Source organism: Apteryx mantelli, chromosome 22 (assembly GCF_036417845.1).
Source record: "Apteryx mantelli isolate bAptMan1 chromosome 22, bAptMan1.hap1, whole genome shotgun sequence".
NCBI classification, from domain to species: Eukaryota; Metazoa; Chordata; class Aves; order Apterygiformes; family Apterygidae; genus Apteryx; species Apteryx mantelli.
The window spans coordinates 10,585,288-10,606,861 of NC_089999.1; the positions used below are offsets into that span (position 1 = coordinate 10,585,288).

Below are 21,574 nucleotides of genomic sequence, written 5' to 3' on the forward strand. Positions count from 1 at the left end.
GATGTAGCTAGTACTTGCATGTAGCAATTGTTTGAATAAATCCATTAGCTTTATTATTGCTGTGAAACCTGGAAAGGACAGGCAGCCCCCATTGATTCGTCTTCTGTATGCATCTTCTCAGCTGAGAACTTTTCCTGTCTTTTTCATACGAGATCTGCTGAAGTCAGAGCTTCTGGGACAAGTCGTTTAGCTGGGGAAAATTATCAAAGTCCGATTGCCTTCAGCAGGCTGATGGAGGGTATTGGCTCCTATTCCACCGTGTTTTTCCACTGGTGTTAGAGGTCTCATAAGTAGGAGCTGTCAAGCACCTGATTTAGCCAAATGTGGATGCTATACAATCTTTGTTCATTCCATAACGCTTTGGGAGCATCAGAAGCAATCAAGAAATTTGGAAAAGCCTGGGAAGGCATTTAGCTAAATGGATTGTACTATATTTGTGTTCTATTCTTATGGCCCATGGAAAAAGAGGCTTTCAACTGTGGTATTCTCCTTTTTCTTCTGTCAAATTGTTGAATAATGATGTTGGTACTGTTACACTGGTTACAGGATCCCTCCCTGAGGATGGCTGTAATATATAATAAATAACAGGGAAATTATATGCATGTAAATAAGTAGATATGTAATGTTTCATTCTAAAAATTGCCTTACTTGTGTACAAAGACATTAATTCTACAAAGCTAGATATAGAGAATTCCAGTGTAAGAGCTGCTTGTCTTTTTCTGGAGCACAGGTTGGATCTTATTTTGGTTCTGAGCTCTGTCCACTTGATGTGAACCGTGATGGGGTGACAGATCTTCTCCTTGTTGGAGCTCCATTTTATCACATCCTAGGGGAAGAAGGAAGGGTTTACGTCTATCGCCTGGAGACAGAGGTAAAAACACTGGTAGCGTAAACACTCCACATTGGGGATTTTCCAACCATGCCTAAGTAGTGACAAATAAAACATTCCTCTATGTGCTCTCACTGTATGTGCTCTCCCTGTATGGTAGAGGACTGCAGGATGAAGCCAGCAGTCCTGTCTTAGTCATTAGAGTATGAAAGAGAAATAACTAAAGAAATAAAACCATTCTGTAACCTAAGGTACACTGATATCATGCTGTGATGAAATTATATCTGTTGCCTGTACATAGGCAATTTGTTGGTGCTAACCTTGCTCTGCCAAGCAATGTTCTTCACAGTCTTTGCAATAAATGTGTGCGTAGGCAGCTGCTACACCATTGCTTCCCAGGGACTTCTAGAAAAGAAAATGTTTTGTGGGCCCAGTTTCTAACTCCAATATACAATGTGCAAGGTATATTTTAGTTGGGTCATTCTGAATGAGAACTGAACACACTTTAACAGCAGACCAGGGGAAACCCTCTTTGTTGCACTCCTAAAATTTACTCAGGGTGCTTACTGGAAGCAGAAAATAACAGTCCTGGCATCTGTTAGAAGCCAAATAACGTGCACCCTCTTGTGGCATATTTCTATAAGACAGTCCAGAAGATGGGATGGTTTCCATCACTGGGAAACTAGCTGGGGATCAACTCAATCTCTTATTAATTTAATAACAGACAGTGCTTCAGAGTGTCTGCTTGCCTAGGGCTGTCCAGAGACACTGCTTCCATGGGAGAATTTTCATGCTCTCAATGAAGAAGGATCAAGCTTTTGTTCTGTGAATAAGCTAAATCTTGAACTGCTTAATATATTGTTTAGAGCGTTGTTCTTCTCCTTTAAACATTATCAGTGTGCAGTGAGGTCTTTTTTCATGTAAGAGCTACCCATGCTACCCTTGCTGTAAATGGGATTCCTTATTGGGTGTTTTTCAGACTGGTTCATTCACCTTGGAAGGACACTTAAATGTGCAGGTGACCTCTCCTTTTGCAAGGTTTGGGTTTACTGTGGCCAGCATTGGAGACATCAACAGGGATGGATACGAGGATATTGCAGTTGGAGCCCCCCTTGAAGATCAGCTTTCAAACAGTTCCTCTTTTGGCAGTGTTTACATCTTTAATGGTGATAAAGACGGGATCAAAAGCTCTTTTTCTCAAGTACGTGTCACATGTGTGAATTTCTCCAGTACACCTCGAGAGGGAAAAGCTTGTGTTTTTGTAGCAATGAGCTGGGAGGAAGGGAATGCATTTCATTTGCAATGATGGGTGAGAAAGGTACACATCAGACGATTTGTGTGACTCCACGATTTTCTGCAGCAGAGCTGCTCCTTAATCTTAGTTGTCCACTTGCCTGTGGACAAGTCAAGTGTCAATATTTTGTGTGTCAGGAGTGTTACAAAATCATCCTCACAGCAGCAGCCTCATGAAAAGAAATATACTTTCCAAAGGGCAGGAGAGAGAACCTAACTTATATTTGTTGATGTTTCCTCCCCATCAGAGAATAAAAGCCTCTGAAATTTCTTCAGAACTCCAGTATTTTGGACAATCCATTGATGGTGGCTTTGATTTCACTGAAGATGGTCTCCAAGATATTACAGTAGGATCGCTGAAGAATGTGGTTTTGCTTCGGTAGGGAATAAGTGCTGCTTTTTAGTGTGTTGGGGGGATGCTTCAAAGATGCATTTAAAATCTGTATTCCAAGCACCATGTAATGATTCAATTATTAGTTCAGCATCAAAGGGACTTATAAAATCTTTCCCAGTGTTGCAGTAAGTCGCATAAAATATGAAGCCTTTCCCTAAAGTTGCAAAGGGGTTTTTTTTAAATGTCTAAAGCTTTGAACAAGTATCAGCTAGTGAATGTGAACTGATTGTAACATTGATCCAGGTCTAAGCAGACCTTGATGTCTGCAGTTCAGCACTGATAATTTAGGTCATTTAGACAAAGAAAATAACTTTACGGACCATGCCTCATTTTCAGTCAGACTTCTGATAACTGAGTGACTTCCAGAGTTCAAAAGGGCTAAGTCATGGCAGACAGATTTGATTTTGTTCTTGCGTTTTGTGTTTGAAAACAAATTGTAGAGGAAAAAAAAAAGAGAGAGAATTTGTACCACTAGGTAATGGGTTTATCTAGTGGAGAGATATAGAAATGTATCTAATTCTGAAACTCTAGCCTTATTGGTGTAATCTCGCTTGCCTGGTCCTTCAGACTCTTGGGATTTTATGCATTCCCAGCTTTTCCAGGCAAAATTGGAACTTTTGTAAATGGGCAAACTTGATCCAGGTGAAATACTGTGGAAACAATGAGCATTTCTTATTCTTGCTGTCAAGATTTCTTAGACCATTTCTCCTGTAATGTTTCAGTCTGCAAATGTATATTTCATTCTGTTTCTTATCTGTTCTTCACTGGATAGCTCCAGACCAGTTGTCCAGTTTCTCACCAGCATGAGATTCACCCCTGAGAGAATATTAATTTTGCAAAATAACAGCTTAATTACTGCAAAACTGTGCTTCAATATAATCTCGGCCTTACCAGCATCCCAACAAGGTAACAAACTGGAATTGTGATCAGATTGAAATCTACAGTCCTACGCTGGCATTGGGAACTTGGCAGTGAGGGCAATTTCTGGTACAACTAACAAATAAATTATTTCTCCTGATAGAAATTAGAGAGATGAATTCACTATTGTCAGAAGTCAGCAAAGCTCTGTTGAGGTTAATGAATTTGCACCTGCTCATTCTAGGAAAGAACATGGTGCTTGAGTATTGGTTCTGCTTGTCTTCACAAACAGCCTTTATGGTAGTTTTCCTTTACAATCTGAGTACAGCTGTAATATGCACTCTCAGCAACAGATGGAAGACAGCAGATCAAAACCATTAACAAAGCCAAGGATCCCATTATTCAAAACTGGACTATCACTAACATAGTATACTTGGGAGAAATTAAACATATTTTGGGGATCTTGAATCTTGCACCTTGGAGCCTGAACTTTCAGAGTTTCTGTAGGGAGCAAATCTAAATGTAAGAGTCTTTCCATTTTACTTGGCTTGTGGGAAGCTGTTGGGAATATGTCACTGTATTTTTCCTCCTCTGTGAATGCTGCTGATCAGAGGTTTCGGTTACCCTTCATTCACTGACCCTTCTGCAGTTCTGTTACGTTGTTCTGAGCACACAGAAAAATCCTATCTGTGCTTCCAGTGTTTTCACAGTTATACATTCTCTACACGGTGGACTTAGATGTGAAAATGCCAAAGAAAAGAGTGCAGTTTGAAGATCAGAACACCACAAGGAGCGGACAGCTGTTGGTCAGCAAGGACACGTGCTTAGAGCTGCAGCTCTATGCACTGGTAGGTGATACTGATCAGACTTACTGCAGAAAGAAGGGCTAAGAGGGAAAGATTTTGTTACAGAATCTGCCTGAGGATGAACTTTTCTTGAAATGTGAAGAAAATATAATGAGGTAGAGTTTTCTGGGTGTTAGACTTCCTGAGCACGTTCACAGCTGAGGCAAGAGATGCCACATGTGCCGTTTTTATTTATATTGCTAAAAATCAGTCTCATCCTTTTGAATGTAAGCATGTGAAGTATTCATAATCACAAGACTTCAGGAGAGGCATGAAGCTCTACAGGATTAAAGCAAACATAAGGAAACTGTTTTTCACAATAAAAATAATAACTGAAATGTAGAACACGTTATCCAGGGGTGTCATGGTAGCCAAATGTAGAAAATGATCCAAAAAAACATTTGACAAGTTTATGGACCACTGGTAGCTATTAAAAACAATGGCCCAAAGGCAACCTCTGAGCCAGAAGGTCCCTAGACATGCCAGTTGACAAAAGCTGGAACAGAATGGCTGGGGGAAGGTTGCTCTATATTTGCCCTGTTTCTTACACTATTTCACTCTGTCGTTTTGCTTCCCTGTATTTATACTTTAGGAAGCAGAGCAGGCATGCAGAGATGACATGTACACACCATTCTGCATTTTAATGCCCAGATACTTTTCTTAACTTTTTGTTCTTCCTTCCTTGTAGCCATGTGACTTCAACTGCTTTTCCAGTGTTTTTCTCAGAGTTAAACACAAGCTCTTTAATAAAAACAGTAAGATGGAATTTGCTGTTCCTATTCTGGATAGATATCAGCCATCTGAGATGCATTTTCAGGTAATAAAATAAAAGCTTAGCAAAGAGCTTTCTCTCCTTCCAGGATCATAGCCTTTACTATTAAAAAAAAAAAAATTGTGGTTTTCTTAGCTTGTGCATGTCTTCCTCTCTCCCCTGCTCCCTTTTTAGTTACAAGTACTGTATTTTAGGTAGACTTTAGGCTCAGGTTCCCCCATAGCAGATACTCACACCCTGTTAGGACAATCTTGTCTCTAAGGTCCAACCTCAGATCTGCTACAAAATTGCTTTGATTTTGACCACAGCATTTCTTCTATGCCTCTGTATAAAATGAGATTCAGATGCTACCTGTGAAGAAGGCAGAGACAGTTTGTGTGTTTTGTGAAGTACTTTTCAGATACTGAATTCTACATTGGAACTTACATTAAGACCTATTATTTGAATGATGTATTTGGTAGTAACACACAAACAATTTTCTAAAATTTAAAAAATCTTGAAGAAATGAATACTTTCTTAGTTTGGATTTAGTTGTTTGTTTGAAACCAATATTTGGGAGGCTGCAAACTTCTAACAAACTTAACCTTTAAGTCTGATATCCTCTCTCCTCGCTTACTGTTTAGTAGCAGGATTCTTGCACGCTAATCCAGCTCTTTTTCACAACTAGTCTGAAATCTAAATCACAGCTTTTGGAAAAATTCCACAAAGCTCTGTAAAGAGGCAGCTTTTTGCTATTTAATAGGTGTTTTTACTACAATTCAATATTTAATTAACAGTCTATCAAGCATAGGACAGAGGAGTTAGAACAACATTTAGTGCGGAGCAATAATGAACGCTCATTACTATGATAACAGTGATTTTAGGAATTATGATGTTGATGATGCATTTAATTTCATAAGAATATTTCATGAGATTCTTGACTGTTGGTCAACACTGCTACTGGGTTTAGTACCCAACAGCTAATTATTAATTATCAATGAACTTCTCCAGGAATGTAAGCCACAGACAGATTTTTATTGGTGAAAAAAACAATTGTGAAAGACACTGGGAAGTAACCTCATCTCTACAAAATAGCACACCTAGAAGCTTGCACAGCATATGAATATGTTTATTCAAGAAAAACATGTCATTTGGGGAAAAGGAGTAATATTATTTTAGCTAACATTTTTTTCACCAGACTGGCTTAGATAGTGACTCCTGTGGCAAGTCACAGGTAAACTGGCATCTCTTTAATGACCCTTGTCCCCAGTGAAGACGTTTCATGTTACTGCTAATAGATCTTTTTCTGGGAGCTGAATTACAAGTCATCATCAACTTGGGAGTGACTCACCACTAGAAGGCCCTCTTACTTCCAGCTTTTCCTGAAATGAGGTCATGGGAATTTCAGTTTTCAGAGAAGGACTCTTGTGTGTATGTGTATATGTAAAGGTATTCTAAATCTGGTATCTTAGAAAAATCAGGACAGTTAAAATTTGACTTGATCTGTTTGTTTTCAGTTGCCTTACGAGAAGAACTGCAACAACAAGACCATCTGTACTGCTCATTTAACTTTGACAAGTCAGATTCCGTGAGTCAAAGCAGTTGTATTATCCACTTTTTGCATTTAGCATTCATATAAAATGTCATCTTTGTGCATAAGGTGTTCTGTTCAAATTCTCAGACAAGATTTATTGTCCCTTTGTTTACATTAATTTCCATCTAATTTATTCTTTCTGTAAGATTACATTCATACAATACTGTAACTGTATGCCTCCCTGGGCTTTGCTGGGCCATGCGAGGAAATCTCAGAGGTGGGATCAGTGTTTAAACAGCCGTAGCTGTCCTAAAATCACAATTCTGGCATTTGATGGTAAACATCTGATTTTGTTTTGGACTGATCCATAGCATAGCACTGGAGCAAAGAATCACTCAGTTTACATAGCCTTAGGCAAAAGGGTAGATGTCACTTCATTGTAAAAAGTTACTCCAGAGATTCACTGAAAAGCTAATCAAATGGAGAAAGGTTTAAAAGCCATCTAGATGTAAAACGGAAGTGATCAAATGTTATGTAGGGTTTAGAGATGACTGCCTTCAATAATATGGAAGCATTTTCCTACACACCCTGAAGAATACTGAATAATTAATTGGGCTATTGCATTATACTGTGTGTGAAAGCATTTGAGGGGAGCAATTACTAGTACCAGAATGCCTTGGGCCTCTTATTAAATAGCAGCCCTTAGAAGTTGTATGTCACCTATCTCATTTTTCTGTCTGCTTCTAGAAAAGAATTAGTAGTGGGCCACACTGAAGAAGTGACCATGAATTTTTCCCTAAGTAACAGCGGAGATGACTCCTACATGACAACTATGGTTTTGGACTATTCTGAAAACTTAAATTTTAAAAAGATGACTGCTGAGGTAAGATCATGGAAGAACTATTTGTCTAACAGCAGATCACTGAAGGAAAGCCTAGCTCTGACTCCTATTCACTTACTACATAAATAAATCTTGAAGGAAGGTCAGTTGTTCAAGGATTGACAAGTGAGCAGCTTCTTGTAAAACTCATCTGTGTGGCATCATTAAAAGAATCAATGATCATTAAGACAAACAGGCAGATGGAAGTAGATGAGGACTTCTGTAATTTACCACAATTCGTGCATGAGTAACCCATATTCTTTTAGCATCTTTTAAATCCTGTTATTGACTGCTCTGGAGTTGTGAACAAATTGAACCTAAAAATGAAGGTATTTATCTGTTTAATAAAGGTTATGATAGTTTTGGTTGTCTGCATGATTTGAGAACCAATGTACAGGGAAGCAGGTTAGATTGACAGTTTTCTGGGTTGCTAAAAAAAATTATTGCCTAGGTTAGAGATACTGATAATAAACGCTGACTTCTAGTCAGTACTGAGACTAGTTCTTGGTCTAGTATGGGCATCATATTTTTTTCAATATAGAAAGTACACAGAGCAAAGGAGAGAATTAAATGGAATTAAAAAGCTGTCTCTGCTGTTTGCAGGGAATTGGCCAGCCTCAATTAGTGCATTCAGAAATGACATAAATACATATAATATCTAAAAGTAAATTATGTTTATTCTAATGCATTAAATTAGAGCAGCACCCAGAGCTCTGGAAATTTTCATAAGCACGTCAGATAAGTGGTTTGTGCCAGTTAATTTTTCCATTATTCACATTAAAACTTTCAAGTTCTTCATCATTTTTTATGAAGGACAAGTCTTTAAGCACTGGACTGTATCCAGAGCTGTAATACAGCACAGAATTTATTTGTGGAACATATATGCAATAGACACTTGAGACTATAGAGCAACTTTTTCTAATATGAGAGCCAATCCATTAATGCCAACCTCATTTATCCAACTTCCTTTAGATGTTCAGGCAGCCTCATGAACCTGTTTAGCCCATACTAGAGCTATCTGATTAAAATGCCCCAAAAAAGAACTTGGGGGAGTGGGGAGGGCATTTCTATGATGTTAGGACTGGAGCCTGAATAGAGTATTTATCTGATTTAAGACTTCCAAGTTTTTGTTGGGCTATTTGTACCTAATTAATTTTATGGGAGCAGACACAGATGGAATTGAATTTCCCAGTCCATTTTTATTCAATATTAAAGAGTGTTCCTATTCTATTGGCAGCCATCCTCCCCAGTTATTCATTGTGGTCAGCCAGTGCCATCCACTTCTATAGCCTCATCCTTAAACTGCAGAATTGGGCATCCAATACTCAGTAAGACAACTGTAAGTAGAGATCATTATTTTCATTTTCTCCTACTGCTTATTATACTTTGAGTTGCTTGTCTTGCATCCTTTATCTTTACAGTTCGGCCATAGCCTCTGTTATTTCTCAAGGCTACAGATCGTTTTCATATTCCTGCACTTCACTGATTTTTCCACCTTCCTCAGTAGTGTCTAACTCCTCTGGAAGGGAATGCTGAGCAGAAAATGCATTAGCCATCATATTTCAGCAGTACCCTGGTGAGTTAAAAAGAGAGTATTCACAGAGTAATCAGTATTTTCTTATGTCTTTCTCTTCCCTCAAAATAGGCAAATTTTTCAGTGATTTGGCAATTACGTGAAATCATGTTCCACAATAAGTCTACAATCACTGTTAATGTCACCAAGTGAGTATTGCTGTTTTCACCACAAAAATATACTGTGCACTAAAAAGGAGATAAAAGAATTCCTACTCGGTGTACAAACTATTTATCAGTCACTAGTTCCGCACAACTATACTTGTTCTTCTCAACCTCCTAAAGCATTTGGATCTGTGTGAAAAATGTTTCCTTCCCTTCTAATTTAACTTTGCTCATATTTCATTGTTTTAGTAAAACATAGAGCTCCCTTTAAGGTCTTAATTTAAGCGTAGTACATATTTACAAGCTTGTGTTTTCTGAAATGCCAGATTGCATCCTGACATCCTCCTTCCTTAGGAGTGAGAACAGATAAGCAATATGTATAATACAGCTCTGTTCCAAGACGATCTTTCATTCAAAGGTACCAAATGATTAGGAAGACAACATACATTTGTGGTATTTTTCATGATCAAGGCCTTTCTAATGTGGGGAAGCTACAGTTCAGATTCCTCTGTTGTCATGTTCCTTCTTTTCCTCCCATTAAAATCTATGGAAACTGGCTGATACACAGCATTTTTAAAACAGCAAAAAAAAAACCCAAAACAAAAAAATAAAAACAAACAAAACTAATCTCTGGCAGCTGAACTGCACTGCAAGCACAGTTTAAGGCAAAGGTTTCCATATGAGTTTAATGACCAGTCAGTTTTGTGAGGGGTGGAAGCTTCTAATTTTAATTGATGAAAGCAATACTACTATTCACATGTTAATGTTGGTTTGTGGAGAAGCATTTCAAGGCAATAGCAACTTTCAAAACCAGTAGCACTGAAGGGCTAGTCCAATATTCAAATACCATGTCACCCCACAAGACAGTGGGCTGGTACCTATTTCTTCATAAATTATTACCACTGTATGTTTCTATCCATCTTGTACAGCCAATATTGGCAGTTCTCAAACCACAGAAATGAAACATCAAGGCAGGCAGCTAATAATGTTTTCATCCATCCTTTTTTTTTCCCCCCAGTATAAACGAAAACAGCACCAATCTGACTGAAGAACATGTCCTTGATATCAGATATGCATTCACTGCAGTTCTTACCAAGTAAGCTTTAGGAATATTCAATTATATTGCTTCTACATTAGTCAATTAGAGGAAAGAGGATTAAGGGGATGCTTGGTGAAATTATAGTACAATTTCCATCTTAATTGTTTCGAGCACTGCAGATTGTCAGGTCACTTTCTCTGGTACCAGGCAGCAAAAGGGGAGAGAGTCTGGAAAACAGAACTATAAAACCCTGTCGTAGGCAGCGGGTGACTAGGGCAAATGTAGACTCTCTTAACCTGTAAAAAGTAGACTTCAGGAGAGCTTCAAAGATACATCTGACTTATAAATAAACTGCATACGTACACATATATGCACAGATTAGATAGCGTTCCAGTGCTAACAAATCTGATGATGCTACACCTTTATTATTTAATGCATCTGGGTTATTGGACGCATTGGCTTTCAATAACAATTCAATTCAACGTTCACTTAGTTTGATTTATCTTTGTCTACAGACCAGTTTCTTTAATGTACGTGAATGTTAGTCAAGGACTCGTTGAAAACAAAGAGTTCAAATTTAACGTAAGTAGAGCTTCAAATTCTGTTAATCTGATCCATCTTCAATCAGGACTAAAGAGTACTTGTCTTGTGCATTTCCTTCTGTAGATAAATGGAGAAAATCGCTTTAAAGCTACCATCCAGTTACAGATCTGGGTTCCTATCCGTTTACAAGGTCACAACATCATAAGTGTGAAAAATGCAACAGGAACACAGGTACATTTTCTTATTTGTTTTTTCATAATCTGATACTTCTTCACAGGTCTTTACAGAGGAAAAAAACCAGATTATTGAAGATTAGAATGTTTCTAAAGCTATGTTACAGAAACTTTACATATTTACATCTTGTAGTACGATTTCATGCACAAATTTTGCCAAACAGAGCAAAAGCTCATTTTAAAAAATGAATCATAGAGGTGTTTTTTCCCCTTTCTATCCTCAATTGGGCTAACAATATTTACTTTTGTCCTCACTGTCCAGAGTTTAAAAAAAAAAGTAAGAAAGACAATATAATAACGAAAGAGAACTTCTTTTAATATACTAAAACTCAAAAGGTAAGAAAGTTTAATTCAAAATGTAACTAAGCCTGAAGAAATCTCCCCCCTGCAAAGTCTGTTCTCTTTTCCCCTCTCCCCTCAAAAAAGTACACCTGCAAGCATATTAAGGCAGAAGACTTTTTTCACTTTTTTAAACACATTTTTGATAACTTATTATACACATTGATAACCCACAGACATCATGACATTTCTTCATTGTGCCATCATTTAAAAAGATCATACATAAAAAAACAGCAAAGGGGAGGGCAGCATCAGTAACTTCATTTGTGGAAACACTGCACTCCCTCGCTCACTGGAACAAGCTGCTGTTATGTAAAACTTCACTTGCAGAACCAAAAGTTAGTACTTCTTTATGGAACTTAATGAGCTGCTGCTTTATTTTTTTCATGGCAGAAGTTGTTTCCTTTTTCTTGTAGATCACTTCTTTCAGAAGTTTGTCTGACAGGTAGTGCAGCCAGAGGACATTGCTGTGTGGATGATAGTCAGTCCAGCTGTTGGAGTTCTCCATTTTCATTTGCCTGTAGATATCAAACTGATAGTCCCCTGTGCCTTGGAACAGTTCTTCATCAGTGGAAAGGTCACAAAACACAGTTAACCCATCTTTCTCTAGCCGAGACAAGGTATAATCTATGATGTTGACATGGATCCCTGCTGTGGGGATTGTGCACACTTCCCCGTTCAGCACATAATTAAGCTCCTTTACATCTGTTCTCTTTACCAGCACATTGCCCCAGTGCAAGTCTCTGTGCTCAAAGTGCAGTTCCTGTTCTGCCACAGCCAGGGAAGCAGTGACCTGGTGCAAAATGCTTTTTGCTGATGCCACCGAATTTAACTTCTTTTTCATATTCTCCAAATCACTGCCTCCAAATTCAAATTCCAGAACCATGAAGAGTTGCTCATCCCCAAAAAGGTCTGGCCGATCATTTTCTGATCCTGTTACTTTGTGGTATTTGTCCCAGGCTTCCAGGAGGTGCTTAGGATAGGCCCCCTGAACACAGTGCACAGAGTACAAGCTAATGAACCCTACAGTCCTGTTCATAGACTCTTCGGACAGAAGACTGAGTTCCTTTGAAATTATTATCTCAGGTAGAATCTCTCCAAAACTCTTTTGAGCTTCACCATTTACTCTTTCGGTCCCCTCAATGGGAATTATTTTTAAGGCCACAGGTCCTCTCTCACTGTGAGTCTGGAAGACCTCCCCGAACACCCCTTCCCCAATTTTCTGGCAATTTTTCATCTTATCTAAGGGAATGCATTCCTCAAAAGGGATAGGCCCCTCCTGGTGGCATTCCCCATATACCTTCTCTGCATCTGTAAGCATCATCTCCAGGACAGAACAGGAATTTCTGGGAGCCAGCAGGGCCATAGAGGAAGCAGACCAAGTACAGCACTGAGCCTTATCAGCAGATAGGGTTATTTGGGGCCCTGAAAGCTGGGATTTCATCGAAGGCGTACAAAGGATGCTGTTGCAGAAACTCTCTTCTGTGGCAACTTTCTTTTTCTTATGGAAGGACAAAGATGCTCGAACCCTGCCCCAGCAATGGGAGTTATTGAGGAAAGAACAGTCATTGTCTCTTACATCTGCAGACATCTCCAGAACGTTCTTCTTCATCCCTCTTTGCCTCATTTGTGGTCTGAAAAAGGAGTTATTAGCCTGCTGCTGTCTCTTATTTTTGTGCCTGTTTGGGCGGAGCCTTGTCTGTCTCCCCCAGCGGCTGGAACTGAAGCCACTGATGCAAGCTTTTCTACAGGTACTTCCATCTCCAGGAATGACCTTGCTGCTTTTGTATTTCTTCTCCAAGGCTCCTTGCAGGCCTGAAGGAGAAACTGGCTGCTGGCAGGAGGGTTGAATATCTGCCTGTTCATTGAGTTGCATGCCACTCAAACACACGGGCACTTCTTGAGGGTCCAAGACCACCACCGGAGTAAGCTGGCCTCTCTGGCGGCTCAAGCTTCCTTTCCTTGAGTTTCTCCTCAGATCAGCGCGTGGTCCTTCAGAACTGGCACCATCACACACTACAGCGCCCTGCGGCTTAGCGTTAAGGGCGGGCAGAGCTGCCTGCTGAGCCGTGGTGGCCCCTAGTAAGGGCAGGGAGCCTCGCGGCTGGTGGCCTCCCCGTGCTGACGCCCTCGAGCCCCCGTGGCAGGACCGTCCATCCCCGTCCTCCCTCGAGCGGTCGCTCGCTGAAGCCGGCGGGAGCCGGTTCCGGCCTGCCCGGGACGCCTCCAGCGGGGCCAGGGCGCTGCCGGAGGCCGCCGCCTGCCGCCCGCCCCGCACGGGGGCCAGGCGGAGGGGCGAGGCGGCGAGCGGGGCCGGGCTCTGCCCCCGCCGCTCCGCGCCCGGCGGCGGCGAGAAGAGCTCCGGGCTGCCGCCCTCGGGGCTCAGCGCGACGACGGAGCTGAGCTCCGCCAGGCCGGGCGGCGAGCGGCGGCGGGGCGGCGCGGGCGGCGGCGGCCGCTGCGGGGTGCTGCAGAGCAGCGGGCGCCGCGCGGCGGCCGGCGGCCCCTGGCGGCGGCGGCGGCGGGCGGGGGGGCGGCGCGGCCGGGGCAGCGGCGAGGGCGACGGCGAGGTGAGCTCCCCCGCGGGCGGCGGCGGCGGCGAGCGGTTCTCCTTGTCGGCCGCGCCGCGGCGGCGGCTCCGCAGGCGCCAGGGCCGCGCGGGGCGCTCACCCGGCGGCTCCCGGCGGCGCTTGCCGGGCAGCGAGAAGTCGGGGTCGTCCGAGTCGGCCGAGGCGGCGGAGCGGGCGCTGGAGGCGGCGCTGGAGGCGGCCGAGGTGGAGCTGAAGAGCCGCTTGCGGTCCCGCGGCGGCGAGATCCAGCGGTCCGGCGGCGGCAGCGGGCGGAGCTGCCCGCCGCGCCGCGAGTAGGTGCGCAGCAGGCGCGGCTGGAGCGGCATGGCCGCCGCGCCGGGGCTCGCCGTGCCTCGGGGGCCGCCGCGGCGCCCGCCCGCCCGCCTCCGTTTCAAACGAGACCTCGCGAGAGCTGCGGGGTGGGGGGGGGCGAGAGGACGGCGGCGCCCCGCCCCCAGGGCCGCCCCGCCCACCCCCGCGAGGAAACGCCTCCAGCCGTAACGGTTCGCTTCCAATCGTAACGGTTTGTTTCCGACCGTAACCGTTCCCTTCCAGAGCACCACGGCGTGCACGGTGGGCGAGGAGCCGGTAGCGGGCCTGCAGGGCTACGGCGGTGACGCAGCCGCGACGGTGAGCGACGTCGGCGGCCGCCGCTGTGGTAAAAGCGGCCCGCGGCGAGGCGCTGGGGGCCCAGCCCGGCCCGGCGCCCCGCCGTGACGCCCCCTTGTCGTTTCAGGCCGCGCGGGACGTGCAGTACCAGCGCGTGTACTGCTTCCTCAGCGCCGACTGGGACAACGTCACCGTGGCGGCCGAGCTCGCCGTCGCCGACGCGCAGCAGGTACGCGCGGGGGGCGGTGCTGCCCGAGCCCCTCGGCCCCGCGGGGTTTGCAGGAAGGATTTCTTCCGCGCGCAGAGCTGTTCTCTGACCCCGTGGAGCGAGAGTAAGGTCTTATTCGTGGGGCTGAGGGCTCCGCAGCGGTGCTGCAGCCCCCTTGGTTCCCCCAGCAATGGGTACTGGCACAACAGCTTGCGTGACAACACAAGCCTTGGTCTGTCCAGGCACTTGCTCACTACGATACAGTCATCTATAAGGGTACACATACAAGAAACTGTATGCAGGGTAGTTCTTACAGTCTGGGTAAGGATACTGTTGATTGCTGTTGCAGCATTTTCATTTTTTTCTGAAGATGCTGTTAAGTGATTTTTATTTTCTTTGTGTTTATTCTTACTCTATAGTTCTTAAAACCCAGAACTGATTTGCTGGTTGCTGGGAAAATCACCTTCGACAGAAAACTCTATCTGGGCCTGAAAGAAGAGAATCATAATGCTGAGGTATCTGAGCACCGTGTAGGCAGCTTGGTCCTTTTCTTAGGGCAGGACGAGTGAGATCTAGATGTTTTTCTTGAACCCAGAAAACTGATCAACTTCCAGAGTTAAATCCTAGACCTTCTGAAGCAAACAATAATTCCACCATTGAATTTAGTGGAATCACGTTTTGGACTATAGGATGAAAGCAAAGGGAGGATACTTGTTAGCATATACTAGGAAAATATTGAGGGTTTGTATTGAATTCTGGATATCATCTGACACTTGTGGGTAACAGCTCCTGTCCTCTCTGGGAAATTCCTCCTCTTTCCCCTAGTGAAGGCATGCCCTTTATTCTGAAGGATTGTTACTGGGGATTTTTGTAATTGCTGTAAACTTGTAGAAAACACTTAGTGAATTTAACTTCCTTGACTAGCTTTGGTATTAAAAAAAAAAAAAATCAGTTCTTATTGCATTGCAGAATACCTGCATAGGTAGGTTAATGCTGCATCTAGCATGGAGTTCAAAGGTTAAACATTAGTTCAAACTATATAGCTTTCTCAGTTAAAAACTAGCCAAGAAGAAAACAACTGACCTTCAGCATATGCTAAATTGGTCTTGATTCTGATCTAGATTGCTCTCGTCTTGCTGAAAGAGGAAGCATTTGATCCCTTGCCAGTTATCATAGGAAGCTCTGTTGGTGGCCTTCTCTTGTTGGCTTTCATTATTCTGCTCCTCTGGAAAGTGAGTATTGTTAACACACAACAAAATAGAGATCTTGTTATTAAAGGTACTTATGGTTTTAAGATTTCTCTAATTATGAAAGAGATTTCTTTAAACACACTGAAGGACATATCACTGTAAGAGCTCTGTATTAGATGCCTCAGTGTCTTAGATTTGAACAAATTCCTATTCTGAGCATTGCAGTATAACCTCTCATTTTTTCATGCTATTTAAATGAGAAAAGCATTCCTTTTCACTTCTCATCTTAAACTGTTAATTAGCTGCTATATTTTAGAATGCAAATGGAGGCATTTCAGTAGTACTGGAAAAGAAACTCCTTCTCTGCATGCCTAGGTCTGTTGAACTCCTGTTTCAAAGTGTTCTGCAGAATGTTCGAACGTTATGAAGCGTTAGTAGACATTCTGAAGTGTTTTAAAAAATGGTAAAGGTTTACAGCTTTGTCAGAAATATGCTGGCTGCATTCTGCATTCACTCATTCATTTATAGCAACTCTGAGAGGGAAGAACTTGGAATTTTCATTTTAAAATTTAAGAAAAAGCAAAAACTAATGCATATGTGAAGAGTTAATAATTTTTTTGAATAATTTTTTTTCCAGTGTGGCTTTTTCAAAAGAAACTACAAAAATATGATGGAGCAAGAAGACAATTCCTGAAGACGAGGCTGGCCAAAGCAGAACACTCTTTATTCTGTCACCGGCTCTTTGGAAATACCGGAGTCAGTGTCTGGCTGAGATGCAAAACGAATCATATTCCCTGAGTTGGGATAGATCTATGAAACTCTAGGTTTTGGGACTCTCGCAACTGACTGTTTTGACTACGGGGGCCCTGCGCTTGTGGGCAGTTACCTGCTTGTTTAATTTGAACTGGCTGCTTGTTAAAAAGGGACTGCCTGGTACTGATCAACTAGACTCCCTGTGATAGATTTTGCTTTAATGTAGATATGCTAGGGAAAATTCAGCTTGGAGCCTGTGAGGTTTATGTATTGGATTGCACTCTTAGTTGTTGTGATACTGAGTGGTTCTTAAATTGATTTTAATACTAAATGGCTTTGGAATAGATTGAAATAGAAATAGATAGAGGAGGCTTTCCGTTCCGCTATTGCTAATGAAAATGGAGAGCCAAATGTTTTGTGTATATATGTATCTATATATACAAATATAAAGATTTTTGTGTTTTAATGCAGCAGAACATTTTTTGAAGTATCTAACTCTTGGAACCATAAGTGCATGTGGTGATGAGGTTTTTTTGTATCTCATGATCTCATTTCTGCTTTTCCATTTTGAGTTATTTTCAAATCCTGATTTGGTCACAAATAAAAATGTTTCATGGATCTCACTACCAGTTCAGAGAGACTCCTCTTGTATCATTAAATAGTTCCCTAAGCTGGGATGGTTAGCAACACCTGTTCCAAAGAAGCCCAGGAAAAGTAGCTATGTTTGAATTAAGAGCAGAACTGAGCAGTAAGCTGCAGCATTGATCACAGTCATGTTGCTACTCACCCTGATGGCAGTGAAGCAGAAAGTAGGGTGAGTCATGAGCAATTCTAGGTTGTCAGCTCTAGATTATCAGTAATTGCATCTTGCAGGAAGCAAGGTACCTAGCAGTGCCTTGTGGCTGGCTTTAGCCAGTACCAGGTGTTTTCTTTCCTGAGCAACGAAATGATCTCTAAAAAATAATGCCCCCCCCTCCATGCTCCCTGTTTTTACAAAAGAACAAGTACATTCACTTTGCAATATTCCTCTCTTTGGCTTTCTCTGTCCTTAATTGTGTAGTTGTTGTTATTTCTGTCGTATTCGGCTAACCATAAACCTCACAAATCTAATGTGTTTTTACACACAGCAGTAGAATAAACATAGACTTTCATTCAGACCTACAGAAAGCAAAATAGTTCCATGTCTCCCTTGGCTTAACCAATATTGCCTGATATTAACTAAAGTTAACAAGTACATTGTGGCCTATGTTAAAGTTTCCTTGTAAAATTCCGGTCTAGTACCTGGGCAGAGCTATTAATACTTCTCTTTAAGCTGTAACAGAGATCACCTTTATGATGGGATGGGCATTCTACAGGTGGTACAACCATTGGTATGTCCTAGCTTTAAATTTGGCTGCAAAACAGACAGAAATTGCTGACTGCATTGGCCTGCCTACTTGGGGCAAAAGTAAGAGCAACCAGAGCAAGGTATTAAACAAATACAGGGACTTTATATGACTTACTGCAGTACAAGAGAGGTGCTGAGATCTTGTGCTGTCACCAGATCAGTTAGCAGCTGCAGCCGTTCTGCTAGCTTGAATTTCTGTAGGTCTCTCCCTCCAGGCTGGTTATAGAGCTCTTTGAAGCTGCATGCAGAGTGAATGGCTCCACACCTGCTCCCGAGTGTCAAGGACTGAGGAAATGAGACTTCCTAGAGGAGAGTTCTGAAAGGAAAATCTTGTCTGAACCAAAGAACTACCTAAGTCAGGGGAGTTTTTGTTGCAAGAGCTCTGTACCACTTGGGAAGAATGTGTCTTGACTAGTGTGAAAGGCTTTACTGTCCCCCTTTGTGTAAATCCTCTTGTTTTTTAGAGTTTTTTTTAATTGCAGCTTTTTTGAGAATAAATTCTTGTAAGAGAACTCTGGCTGAAGGCGGTTTGAGCAATTTGTTGTACCATTTCCCAGATAGCATAACAGCTCTCTGGAACTACTGCCCATCTCTCAGTCTGGGTGTTAGCAGAACTGTTGCAAAGTTGTTCCTCTCTGTGTGTCCTTTTAGTGGATGGGCTTTGATGGTGCATTTTGTACATGAAAAGCAGAATACGCTGGGCTGAGAGAGAGAATCACTTTGAAGAGCTTCAGGCAAGCTTCAGCTTCAAGCAGAGAAGCTATGCACAGTGGTGACTGAGATGGTGGCATTATAAGGAAGCCACCTTCTTTTTCAAATCTTCCTTATTTATTTATTTATTTATAAGTTGTGGGGCATGTTGGCTTTTCTTTGGAGAGGGAAATGTCATGTGCTTTCTCCACAGCTCTACGCCAATCTAGTACTGAGTGATGTTTGGTGTGGACAGCTGCGCTGTTGTGGAAGGACTGCAATATACCAGCAGTTGTGCTCCTTACTGCCCATCTCCCTAGCAGTCACCCAGCCCGTCCTCCCTCCCAGACCATCTCCATTTCACACCGAAGTCCTGGCTGTTCTGAAGCATCAGGAGATCCCTGCAGTCAGATAGTACTTGGTAAGTCTGAGCACAGAAAAGCTGTAGGCAGTTTCTTGGTTGCCTTCCTAAATGAAGGGATGTTATTTGTAGAAGTCTGTGCTAAGAATAATGAGTTGCAAGGAGAGTTTTCTCAAGGCTAAATAAGCCCAGCTCCTTCAGCCACTCTTGTTATACTCCCTCTTTCTCTCATCTTTTCTAGTTTCTTCTCAAAATTAAATATCCTTGATTACTTGGGTCCCTTTTGATGTCCCTTATAGCTCTCAAGGAGGTCAGGTCTTGCAGTGGACCATGCCATTTTCCTTTTTAGATGTTTTTTCTTAAATGCATTATAGGATTCTGTGACTTGTAATTTCCGATGAGTGCCATTTGACTGCTTAATTCTTCACAATTGCTGTAGTGAATGTCAAACACGTTTGCAGTAATTGGATGGCACTTAAGGGATTAGTCAAGACTGCCAAGATTTTGCAATGATCCAAACCACAGCTGGGTTTTTATGCTGTTTCCATGGAAGCCTTGCTTTTTCTGCTTCTAAATTTATTTACAATCAGCATTTCAAATAAAATCCTCTGTACAAAAGCCTTGTCAACATTTGTGGCCTTGCTCTGTAGCCCTGACTTCACTGCACTCTGGCAGTGGCAGTTATGCCACCTCCCTGAATGACATGAGATTTGCAAATGACTTATTCAGAGTCATTAAATTCCTGACCCTAGCCAGGGTCAGGTGTTAGCAGCCTGTTCAGGATCCAGGTGTCAGGGAGAGATGACTCTCAATGCTGTTGGTGAGCCCAGGAGAGCAAGAACAGATGGCTTTTCTCTGCCCTTTGATGGGTGCTATCCTATTGCTTATCCCATCCCATCATTCCAGCCATTTTAAGTCTGAGTCCGTGCCTAGCTCCGGATCATTCCAGGTTTCGATATTAGCTTCTGCTAGGCAAGCTTGGCCAGACTTATGGCTATTTTTTTGCTGTGAGTTGGCCACGGAGTGGGAGGTTTGATGATGGGTGGTGACTGATGAGAATCGATATAGCTGAGATAGGTTGTTAACTGTAACCTTGAAGGGGAGGACAGGATTTGTTTTGTGATGCTATTTTAATCAGGAGTGATAACAGCTGGTTATGTCTTTCCTGTATGCCAGGAGGATTCACAGGCCTTGGGTTGTAGTTCCTTCAGCGTGTTCAGAAGCTGACCGGTTCATGTATTGAACTGTGGGAGTGCAGGTGGCCTGATGGTTAGCAGAAGTAAGTAAAGTGGATCTCTGCCTTACAGGAAAGCTTATCAGGAAAAATAGTTCTTTGTTAAGTGCTGGGTGCTGACGTTAGAGCATTAGAGCGTCAGATAAGAACAACGAAGTGCTCTGCCAGCTTGGAGAGCCTATTGGGACAGCTTTATTTGGAGGCTAATGAGATTACAGCTCAAAAGAGAAATTTCCTGTCTCTTATTATAACAGGGTGCATGAGCTGGATTGAGCTGTGGGGCTGCAAGCAGGTTGCTCCTAATGCTGCCAGCTTGCCTGAAATGGCTCAACTATCTCCATACTCCCCCGTGCTCTGCAGCGTGGCTCTGTTCTCTGGGCCTGCTTGGGACACATGAGCCTCTTGCATATGGTAACATGTGACTGGCTTAGGGCACCACCAGCCTCCAGAGCTAAGGCAACGTCACGTGCAAGGCAGGTTGGTTAAGGGTGTTGCTAATGAAACTTTTTCCTTTGTGGGTCAAGTCTATGTCCCATGTAGGTTTTCTAATGACCAGAAAGAGTTACCACATAGTAATTTCGGGGAGGAAAGGGCAGAAACCTCAGTCTGCGGTTTCTAGATGTTTACATGGCAAAATTTGTCATTGGCAGAAGGGGATGAAGGTGTCTCCTCAGCACTCGTAGTAAGGCAGGCAGCTGCTGGTGGAGCTATCAAGCCTGGATCAGTTTTGCATTCCTCCAGGTCAGGAGTGATGCATATTGGCCAGGAAGCATTAATGTACTAATGGAGGTGATCTGTCAAGCATATTCGAGAGTGGGTTTTTGCCTTTTAAGTCATTAGTTAATGTGAACACACATTTTATTAAAAATGTTTGGCTTTCAGGCCTTTGATTTAACATTTTCCTCTTATTCCCTATTGATGCTTTTATTGGCTGGCTTTAGAAGGTGAAAACATTGCAATACAGCACTGCATAAAGCTGTTGTTCCATCTCTTATTGCACTCAATTTCCCAATGATGTCTTTATGTGCATTTGTATTTCACTTCCCTTATCTGACTTAGTGCCAGCTCGCTCACAGAACAGGGCATGATGGATCAATTTCATTAGATGTGCTGTATTTTCCTTCCCTCTCTTTAGCACTCTTCCTCAAGCACTTTCACTTTTTGGGCTGGGGGAGCGGAGTGGGTAAAACTCCAGCTAGTGATGACAACAAGACCTTACTGAATGTCCTGCACACTGTACAGGAGATTCAAGACCTGGGGTAGCAACCTGGAGCGCATTCAAAGGATAGAGCCATGGTGAAAGCTGAGAGCTGTTGAACTGAGTCATATTTTTAGTGTCTCCTCATTCTGTAATAAA

At 42.6% G+C, this 21,574-nt stretch overlaps 3 protein-coding genes across 3 annotated transcripts in view; 2 read left to right on the forward strand and 1 right to left on the reverse strand.

The window, feature by feature from the left end:
* The window catches only part of ITGAE (integrin subunit alpha E), a 33,360-nt gene extending 16,181 nt beyond the window's left edge, over positions 1–17,179 (forward strand). Inside the window, 20 exon segments of the mRNA XM_067309942.1 lie at positions 731–871; positions 1,809–2,030; positions 2,371–2,501; positions 3,289–3,422; positions 4,074–4,222; positions 4,908–5,036; positions 6,488–6,558; positions 7,252–7,387; positions 8,622–8,723; positions 9,030–9,106; positions 10,080–10,157; positions 10,616–10,682; positions 10,767–10,890; positions 11,740–11,792; positions 13,363–14,078; positions 14,286–14,415; positions 14,522–14,623; positions 15,022–15,117; positions 15,724–15,834; positions 16,430–17,179. Of these exon segments, the coding sequence (XP_067166043.1) occupies positions 731–871; positions 1,809–2,030; positions 2,371–2,501; positions 3,289–3,422; positions 4,074–4,222; positions 4,908–5,036; positions 6,488–6,558; positions 7,252–7,387; positions 8,622–8,723; positions 9,030–9,106; positions 10,080–10,157; positions 10,616–10,682; positions 10,767–10,890; positions 11,740–11,792; positions 13,363–14,078; positions 14,286–14,415; positions 14,522–14,623; positions 15,022–15,117; positions 15,724–15,834; positions 16,430–16,486 (2,826 nt within the window). The 3' untranslated portion in view covers positions 16,487–17,179.
* HASPIN (histone H3 associated protein kinase) lies at positions 10,498–14,111 on the reverse strand. The gene has a single exon (XM_013953878.2). It carries the CDS (start codon positions 14,109–14,111, stop codon positions 11,505–11,507), a length of 2,607 nt encoding a protein of 868 aa, XP_013809332.2. The 3' UTR covers positions 10,498–11,504.
* A 1,808-nt stretch (positions 17,180–18,987) lies between the features above and the next one.
* Positions 18,988–21,574, forward strand: part of P2RX5 (purinergic receptor P2X 5) — a 31,234-nt gene continuing 28,647 nt past the window's right edge. Inside the window, exon 1 of the mRNA XM_067309892.1 lies at positions 18,988–19,043. The gene's annotated coding sequence lies outside the window, so the exon portion shown is untranslated. The remainder of the gene's footprint in view (positions 19,044–21,574) is intronic.